This window comes from Kryptolebias marmoratus, linkage group LG14 (assembly GCF_001649575.2).
Source record: "Kryptolebias marmoratus isolate JLee-2015 linkage group LG14, ASM164957v2, whole genome shotgun sequence".
In the NCBI taxonomy this organism is placed as follows: domain Eukaryota; kingdom Metazoa; phylum Chordata; class Actinopteri; order Cyprinodontiformes; family Rivulidae; genus Kryptolebias; species Kryptolebias marmoratus.
Window position 1 is genome coordinate 25,949,314 of NC_051443.1, and position 10,300 is coordinate 25,959,613.

General features: G+C 42.0%; 1 protein-coding gene across 2 annotated transcripts in view; it reads right to left on the reverse strand.

Moving 5' to 3' along the window:
* The window catches only part of dcc (DCC netrin 1 receptor), a 167,240-nt gene that overhangs the window by 38,607 nt on the left and 118,333 nt on the right, over positions 1-10,300 (reverse strand). For both annotated transcript variants that reach the window (XM_037979443.1, XM_037979442.1), the window contains exons 22-25: positions 8,175-8,240; positions 2,411-2,573; positions 2,046-2,269; positions 1,642-1,758 (exon numbers count right to left, since the gene is read on the reverse strand). In XM_037979443.1, coding sequence (XP_037835371.1) covers positions 1,642-1,758; positions 2,046-2,269; positions 2,411-2,573; positions 8,175-8,240 — 570 coding nt within the window. The remainder of the gene's footprint in view (positions 1-1,641; positions 1,759-2,045; positions 2,270-2,410; positions 2,574-8,174; positions 8,241-10,300) is intronic.

Consider the following 10,300-nt stretch of genomic DNA (forward strand, 5'->3'; position numbering starts at 1 on the left):
AGCTGGAAGGATTAGCCGAAAGGATTAGCCGAAAGGAGCAGCTGGAAAGATTAGCCGAAAGGATTATCTGAAAGGAGCAGCTGGAAGGAGCAGCCGAAAGGAGCAGCCGAAAGGAGCAGCTGGAAGGATCAGCTAAAAGGATCAGATGGAAGGAGCAGCTGATTTAGCAGCCAGTTTAGTTAATATTAACATTTAGGTGCATTTTTGCTATTATTATTATTATTATGTCTTATTTAAATTCTTTTATTTTATTTAAATTCTTTCATTGTTGTAGCTTTTAGCTTTTAGCTACAGTTCTTCTACATTTCCACTTTTACCATTTTTATCTCTTGTTTTGCTCATTTTTCAGTTTATTTTTCAGCACATTTCTGCAGAAATTACTGTTTTCGTATCTAATTTCATTTCTTTAGTTTATCTACCTTCTTGTAAAGTTTAATTTTATGATTTTATTCCAGAATAATTCCCACGTTTTCCTGATTTTTCTTGTTGTTTTCCGCGCTGAGGCCCGTTTTCCCACCGAAGCAGATTTATTAGATTTTCTTCCGTAAAACTGCAGCTGTATTTACTGGATGCAGCCCGGGTCTTAAATTTAACTCTCCCTTTTGGATCATTTGAAAAAAAGAAGAAAAAACACGTTTCATTGTCCGTGAGAGTCTTTAAGGACCTCCGATTTTCTGTTAAGAGCGTTCTCTCCTTTGTCGCTCCCACAAGGACGTCTGTCATTACTTCATTCTGGCCAAAATTATCTTTTAATAAGCTCCCTGAAGGACACGCGGAGAGCTTTTTGACTCTTTCTGACGGCGCCGAGGCTTTCAGGAGCTTCAATGAGGCTTTTTGGGGAGAAACGTTGGGCACAGGTCAGGTGGAGCTGCGGGAACTTTTACCGAACGGGTTCTGGTTCAACCGATTTTAGCGTTTCTGTTCTGCAGATTTATTCTGCTGAAAAACTGGACAGATCCTTCAGGTTTTTACTTCTTCTGTTTGTTTCAACTGACTGGTTTTTAATTAAATGAATCTGGTAACAACTGGCAGCGAGTTTGAGATACGTCTCCTAAATATGATCAGTTATTTAAAAAAGACTGACACCCAATAACAGCTGAAGGAAAAGAAAAATAAAAGGTTTCGGGTTTGAGACATTTTCATGACTCAGCATTTAATCACCGAACGACGTGATTCAGCTGAGACGGAGCGCTGAGTCAGCGTTATTTCCAGTTTTTACCACTTTGACTTGGAGCTAATTCAGCCGTTCATGCATCGAAACCATGCTGGTTCCATTTAGCTCTCGTTCAGCTACTCAGTTAGCTTTTGGTTACTTTTAGCTTTTAGCTACTGTTTTATTTTTCAAATCAAGCCACAACAAGCTGGACTTCTGCTGACCTTCAAGGACAACAAGTCAACGAACAGATGAAGCTCAGATCCATTCGTCAGGAAATCCTTCAAACCAGATGAACACAAGTTCCCAACAGTTCACGAGATATTTCGCTAACAGAAACATGCCAAGACAAACATCTTCTTCATCAACAGACGAAGTCTCAGAGGTCCAACCAACAGGAAACCAGCATAATGAACATTAAAGACAGATCTTCTCCTTCATAAAGTCAAGCAATGAAACAAAGGATAAACCAGGCCGGGGTTCCTTACGGGTGTTGCTCGGCTGGGAGTCCATCGGAATCATCATTTTGCTCCGGGTTCCCCTGCGGCCGGCGAGGGAGCGATCCAGCGTGGAGATCCCGCTGGACGCCTCGTCGGCGTCGGCGCCTGAAACATCACAACGTTCAGACGGTGAAACCTTCCCTCTCCTCAGGTCCGAGGAAAGATCAGCCTAATGTTGGTTTAACTCCCAAATCACAAAAATTAGCCTTAAAAACCAACATTTCTTCAGGGAGAAAAGGTTAAATCAGGCTTCAGATGAGTTCAAGCAGAAGAGAAGCTAAAATTAAATCCAAAAAAAGCTAAAAAGGTAACTGCAGCACAAACCTAAAATGAGCAAAATGGCGTCTAAAAGAGTTGAATTTAAAATCCACATCCACAGAAATGTGCCCAACCTGAGTGGCTGCTCTTGCTGCCCATCTGGCTCTCTGATTGGCTGTGGGCCACCTGGGGGAGGTCCTGGCAGGACTGGATGGGCGAGTCGTGTCCGGACGGGGCGACGCTCGGCGCCTTCTCCATGTTCTTCATCTCCATCTCCTCGTGGTGGATCCACAGGTCGGGCGGCCGCAGCTCCTTCTGGCTGCCTTTCCTCTTGCTGGCGCCGTGGCTCGCCCTCTTCCTGAACGGCCACCAAACGAAAGGCAGGTTACCACGGCGATTCGGAAACAGCTTTTAGTTCCTGCTTTTAGCAGGCGTCTGGTCTGGAACAGCCGAGAGGAAACCAAACAACCGTAACCATGACAACCGCTTCCAGTCTTACTTCCTCTGCTGGGCGGAGGAGCGGCGGGTGCAGATCAGCGCCACGATGACGACCACGACCACGGTGACGGCGCCCACGGACACCACGATGATGACCAGCAGGTTGCTGTTCTTCTGCGGCGTGACGCTGCCGTGCGGCGGACGCATCTGACCGATGGGAGACTCTGAGGAGGAAACAGGAAGCGGTAATTAATTAATTAAATTGTAATTGTGTAAGTGGTAATTAATTAACATCTGGGCTGAAGAAGAATCCTGAATATTCAGAACACAGGAGAAATAATACCTGAAAAAATGAATTTATTGTTTGTTTTGTGCAGAAAAACAGGGAAGAAGACGAGTTAGAGCCGGCGGCCATCTTTACACCAGCTAAATTACATTTATACTCTAAAATCTGTCAGCTTATATATATATTTGCATCATTTTGGTTAAATAAATGTAGTAAATTTAAACTTGTTAATACTTGAAATCACTCAGACATGTTGGGAAAATAAAACTAGTTTTAAAATTTGATTAATTATTCTAATTAAATCATTTTTATTCAAATGAAGGACTGAAACACTTCTTCAGATTTCTGCCAAAATAAGCAGGAAATCAACGAGGAAATAAAAGTTTCTGAGAGTTTGTGATAAACTCGGCTAATGCTAGGCTAGTTAGCTACATAAGGAGATAAACCCAAACAGAACCTTCTTAGTTTTAGTTCCTTCAAAGTCCTCCGACAGTTCCTGACTTTATCTCTCATTAAGTTGTCTGAACTCTTAACGAGGTGGACAAACGATGAAGGACGTCCACTGTTGATGTTGCAGCAAAGAACCAACATCTTCATCAAAATGTTCCTGAAATAAATAGTTCCTGTCGTTCAAATGTGACCATTTCTTTGTAAATTACATTTACTACCACAACCAGTGGATTAAACTTGAAATAATCTCTTAGATGTGCAGGTCAGGTGCTGAGTCAGCGAATAAACCGGGCTGAGGCGGCGGTTCGAGGAGCGATCGGTCCCGAGCTGTTCGGATGTTCAAACCAACACACAGCGACAGAGCAGGACTGACAGACGGCTCCATCTTTGGAGAAAACAGGAAGAAGAAGGAGACGTGCTGCGACCTTGGAGAGAAGAAGAAAACTAACAGCAGCACGGACGGCGGCAGAGAGAACGGATGAAAGAGGAGTTTCTCCTCCTCCACCTTCTCTCTCCATCCGCTCGTCTCCATCACCGCTTCCAGCTGCACCTTCTGGACCACCACCTCCTTTTCTTCCAGCTCCATCGTCTCCGGCTCTGCCCCGCTTTCATTTTATTTTACTTCTCATTTCAACGTAAAAAGCCGAGCACCAACGTGCTAAAAGGAGTCATTAAAATTAAGTTCGTTTTTATCAGAAGTTGTTGAGATGTGAGCATTGGAACAAAGAAGGACGGCAGATTGACAGAATAATTACTCTCCTCAGGCCCAGAATAGAAAGACCTGATTAATGACGTCTAATCATAATTATCCCAGCGCCGAATAAAAACATTTAACACCTTGTTAAGTTAATGCACCTCACCTCCAGGATCACTTTCTGATTTATTGCTTCAACACACTGCAGAAAGATCAAACTTTATTTTAAAATAGGCCGTATAATTCGCTATAAAATCCTGTTTATCTCAAATACGGCCCTCTGCTCCGACTGCAACCAGTTGTTAGTGAAAGTCAGCTCATTAATTTTCATTTTACGCATCCAAATGTCACAGAAATTACGTCTCGCTGCTCAGGAGTTAAAGTGTCTGAATTTAACTGAACAGAGAAACGTTCCTGCTAAAGTTTAATCAAATAACAGCTCCAGAAACCCAACAGCTTCTCTAAAGTTTAACAACAATTACAGACTTCATTCGTACTAATCTACGCCCTGACAGGACTGGGCTTTTATTTTGAAGAGCATCCATGAGCTTTATTTTGAAACCTCTTCCTTTTTCTGGGAGGCAGCCATGATGGAAAACCAGAATTCAGAGAAGATTGTCGAGTAATTAACTGTTTACTCCAATATACTCGTTAGTGACCCAGAATCTGCTGAGTCACCGGTTGCCATGGTGATTGGGAGGCAGAAAGGGGGAGGGGCATTGCTCAGCAGCAGACTGAAAAGTAAGCCTCGGACAAACTATCAGAACGTCTTGACCCGTGAGCAGCAGGAGGTTCTGATGGTTCTACAAGAGCCTTCACTTCCTGTTTGGAAGCTCAGACCCAATGGAGGTCAATGAGAGTTTGGGTGTGTGACCTCTGACCTCTGAGAGGACACCTTCAGTCCTCCAGCAGAGAGACAGAAACACCTACGTTTGGATGGACAAACTGCAGAAGAAGAGGAAGGTTAAAGGTCAAATAAAATAATTTACCAGAACAATAATTGAATAAGTTCATTTTCAGCCTGTAGTAAACAGAACAGGACAGGATTGAGTGACAAGAACAACCAACAGGAAGTGAAAACAGACCCACGGGCTACATGTTTGTCACTGATCACAACAGGAGAGGCAACCGCTGCTGAGATGCCCTTCAGCAAAGCACCGACGGCCCGGCGGCTCAGAGAGCTCTTCTGTTAGTTTCATCCCACGACAACGTCAACAAATCAACAAGAAGAGAAAAAAAACTGGAGTCAAGAAACCCAGGAGGGAAGAAAAGCTGACAGGAAGTGAATAAAATCCAACAAATTTTAGTTTAAATATCGACTTTTTTTTTTTTTTTTTTTATGACTGAAACTTGAAGGAGCGAAACCGAAGTCTGACGGCTGGTAGAAACAAGCCGATTACTGAAGCAAACACCGAGGCTTTGATCGGTTCCAGGCAGAACGCCGAGCAGATCCGGTCGTTATCGGCACCATTTCACCAACAACCATTTTACAAACGCCTCCTTTAAAAAAACAAAGGCCTGGTATTTGTTGAAAAGATGTCGGCCGCGTTTCCTGCCAACGTTTTAGACCAAAATCTGCTTCATAGATCAAGTTTCAGCCATTTTGGTAAAAACTGATCTGTTAGAGCTCAGAGACGACTCACAGCTACCAACACACCAAATCTCTGTAAAACTGACAGAGTTGTAGCCATTTTTTGTGTTTGCTAAGGTGTGGTAGCCATCTTGAACATCCAATGGTTACTTTGATTACTTTGGTTTTGTTACCCCCTCCTTTCATTACAACCAATCTGCTACGGTTAGCCAACAAGCTACTTTTCACTTTTTAAAAACATAATAAATATAAGATGCTGCCATCAAAACGTAAATATTCCTAAATAAATAAAGACTTTGGACAAAATAAATGCAAAATTAGAGCCAAAATGTTCAAGAAAGTTTATCTAATTTACATGCAATCTGTTTTAAATAAATTAAATCTGTTTTTTTTTTGTTGTTAAAAAAAAGGAGGGGGGTAGTTGTGTAACACGAAGAGAAAATGGATGCCTGTTCCTATGAGGTACTTAAGGGAGGATTTAGGGTAATATGAGGGCTAAAGATGTTAATGTCTTCCATTATAACTCTTAAAATGCCATTTCCTTTTGCATAAATGTGAGATATTTTTAACTTTAATTGCTTGGTGCTGTGAGCAGAGCCTTGACAACTGCCAGCGTCACCCTCCCCTGGGATGAGGAAAGGAAAATTAAAAAGCTACAGTGAAGGTAAGAAAGCTAATGATTTTGCTGAAGGGATTCTTGGCAACAACCGAACCTCCATCCTGCTGAACGCTGCTCTCAGATCAGCTTTGGACCTTCGAGCTTAGAGGCCAGCAGATCGAATCAAGACTCGAAGGTGGATTTTCCCCTCAGCTCGTTTTTCAAGTGAGAGGAAGGACTGCGACATAAACAATGACGCAGAGTTAAAGATGAAATACCGTTGAGCTGATGAACAAGGCTCTGACCTGACTGACCCGCCCATGAAGCCGGAGGAGGGCGGAGGTCAGAGTGGATGGATTTATGGCAGCCGCTGATAGCACCAGTTTATTCTTCATGCTGCTCTGCTGTCGTTCACAGAATCACTGCCAGATATCGACCCTGATCTCTGACATCTGTGTGAGGAAGGAGGAACTCCACAAATTCTCTCCACAAATACACAAACACGGGGTTTTCTGACTAACAGGTTGAAGATTGTAGTGGTTTCAGCATCACAAATGTCTGTGAAAATGATATTGGCAAAGCTAACTGGGTTTTGTTTTTAAGTCCCACACTTTCACCAAATCTCAGTTCGAGCTAAACCCAAAGGTTCAACAGGTTGGAAGTGCAGCATCATCTACTGACTGAAAATCACTTGAATTTATGACAAACATTTGACAGATTTATACAAAAGAACATGTTTGGACAAACCAGTGAACCATCCAACAAACCAATAAACCAACCGAGGAACCCATCAACCAGCAAACCAACCAACAAACGAATAAACCAACCAATGAACCAACCAAGCAACCTGCAAACCAACCAACAAACCATTAACAACCATCCATCCATGCCAGCTTAAAGCTCATTTCAGCCACTTGTTTCCAGGATCTCATTCTTTTTAGTCATGATTCCTGTCTTCCAACAATAGGTGAGGACTGGAACGCAGATTGACTAATAAATCAAAAATATCCTTGTGGCCATGGCTACATGGAATGACACCTCGTATGTTCATGAATCTGTCAGTAAAACAACTAAAAGCAAAACAACAACACACAAAAAAAGGGTTTGTTTACAAAGCCTTTCTGCAAGAGGAATCCTTTAATAAGCTACTTCTGGTCATTCTTAAATCCAGACTCAGGCCAGCCAGGTTAGAGAACAGCGGCGGGTTGACTTTAATCCACCACACCGCCTCAGTTCTTCCATAAATCAGACCAAAATGGCCACGGCTCAATGAGGTCAAAGTTAGACCACCTGTTGACTTTGTTTGCAAACAAATATGAACCGAACATTCAAATTAAATCCAAAGTCAAACAAGAACTATCAAATGTACACCTTGCCTGTGCTGTGAGGCACCAAAAATAACCATAATTACCAGATCTTTTATCACAAAGATGTTTCCGTGGGATAATTAAGCAACATAACATTTACAGAAATGCTTTAATTTAAAAAGGAACAGGAGTATTTCAAATCTAATTATGTTTAAAAATATATTTCCCACGCTGAGATAAACACATTTGCTTAGTTAAACTCTAATATGTGCTGTCGTTCATAACGGCTGAGTTTAAGTTTTAATAACAGCAGTAAGTTGAGTCCTGTAAGAAGTTAGAGTAAAGACGACAATAAAACAGTTGCTTTCTATATTCAACCCCACAAAGAACTGCCCCAGTCATTTTTACTTTAGATATAATCTGTCATTCAGGTCTGATATTGATTGATGAACAGATTCCACCAGCAGAACTGCTGGAAGATGGAGGTTTATGCAAACATCACCTTGGTGCTGTAATCGCTTCCTTGCACGAAGATGATTATTTTCTCCAGCTTACAGAAACGGTGATTGATGGGGAGATAGTGGATCTAATTTAATTTTTCTGCTCGGGCTGATCTGATAAACAGGAGGCAGTGCTAACTAACAGTAAATCAGCCCCTCGCCAGAACACAACGAGTCATTAAAGGAAGTTTAGACATGACTGAGCACAGTGATTAAAGAAAACAACCGAGACTCCTCGATGATCCAATAATGCCTCGGAATAATACTACAAACCCAGCTCAGGTCTCGGGAGGTTTTAGCACATTGTTACGGCACTGAGCCGAGTAATGAATGCAACAGTAGCTCTGCTTTCCTGACAGTCAGATTCGGATGAAAAAGCAAAGGATGTCGGCTTGTTACCGTTGATGCTGCTCCTGTCAATCAGGTTGGTGTCGGACGGCCAGTAGGCATGTTCTCCTCTCTGACCTGGAGGAGGAGAAAGACAGGAGAACGTCGGTAAGGAACAGAAAACGACAACAGAACCATTTAAAATATGGAACAATGGTATCAGTCGGATAGATTGCTTCCTCCTCGGGAAATAATTGACTTTGTTACGGTGTGTATCATCCTGTGGAGCTCATTCTGAGGTTTCATTTAGCTCACATCTTCAGATTTAATCCTCCTGGCCCAACGCTGGCGCCGAATCAGATACAAGCAGCGCTTCTTTTACAAAACCTTCGCAGAAACTCACTCAGGTGAAAAGTATTGATTGCACTCTTGGTAAAAAAAAAAAAGAACATGTGCAGCTTTGTAGCTTTGAGTTTTCAGAACAAAATAATAAAAAAAACATCAGGTTTTACAGTAATTGTTGCCTGTCTGACTTATCAGTGTCTCACATGGTTGTGGAGTAATTTTGACCCACTCTTCTTTGAGGTTCTGTTGCATCATGATGAGAACCTGATTGTTTTGATCTTAAACATTTAAATCAGACTAATTATAGTTTGTTTTTGTTGTGACTGCTTGGAACCAACAGACCATCCAACAAAACAATAAACCAACCAAGGAACCAACAAATAAACCAACAAACCAACAAACCAACAAACCAGCACTGCTTGGAAAGAAGACTGGTTACTCAACATGTCGAGTCCTCAGACCCTAAGAGACAAAAGTATTTGTTTCAGGATTAATTAATTTGGTTAATGTTCTCCAATCCGAGTTTAGATCAGGGGTGTCAAACCCAGAGATGCAAGGGGGCCAAAATTAAAAATATGGTTCTAGCCAAGGGCCAATCACGATCAATATTTATTAAAAATTACATAAATTATTTGGTTTTAGATGTATTATGTCAAATCATTCATATAGAAATATCAATGACCTTTTCCCAGTTACAGATTATACAGAATTTAGAGCAAACAGACTTTAATGAACACAGACAAATAGATCAAACTTCAAAAAGCTCATCATTAGCTGTCATTTCTTACGCCTCACTCAGCTTTTAAATGAAGTTTTTAACATTAAAACAGACAAAAACCTGATCATACAGAAATTAAAACTATATATTGTTGGCTTCTAAGTCACTGTCAGAGAAAACTTCACTAATTAGGCTCAGTTTTTAAAAGCAAAATAAGAATCAGAGACTCGATCTGAACCAGACTAGGGGGCGGGGCCTAATGAAATCTAAACGTTATCTTGGGGGCCGGATGAGATTTTACAAACAGAACAAAAGACCAATTTCTGTGCTTTCAAAAGCGTTTCTAATCTTTAAAAAAGTGTTTATTTTACAGCTGCCCCCCCAGTTTACCAACCAGAAACAACACCAACATGTGGAAACTCAAACTGGGACTCGGCTGCAGATCACAGCCGTCTGGAAACCGATGAAGGAGCTTCTCAAACCCTCGGCTGCGTCGCAAGCTTCACATCTCAGATTCACTCAGAGTCTAAGAAGATACATTATTCCTCCACGTTTTAAAGTTAAAGTTATTCTGCCAACAAACAGCAGAAAGCCTGACATTTATTCTCTTTAAATATAAAACAGTTTTGATAGTTTTGTTCCATTTCAGTCTGCAGAAACAAGTTTGATTAAAGATGGATTTTAAAAATGTATGGTTCTGAAAACACAGCCAGTAAACACACAGATCATCTTATTTGCCACACAGTTAAACTCTGTGCACGGCCGTGTGTGTGAAAGTGTGGGTTTGTCTTCAGAGTGAATAACCGAATCAGGGCCAGGCATCAATCTTCCCTCCGCCGCGATGACACGTGTGATTTATATGGAAAGGGACCGCTGGATGCATGTGTGCACACACCACGTGCACACACAGCTGTCACTGACAAACAGCACCGTTTAACACCCCAACGCTGGAGCTCGGTCCCAGAGCTGCAACCGCTTCATCGCACTTAACTTCACTAAAAACCTCAGAGACGGAGGTCCGAACCGGTCAGGAACTAAAAAACCCCCGAGACGGAGGTCCGAACCAGGCACTAAAAACCCCCGAGACGGAGGTCCGAACCAGGCACTAAAAACCCCCGAGACGGAGGTCCGAACC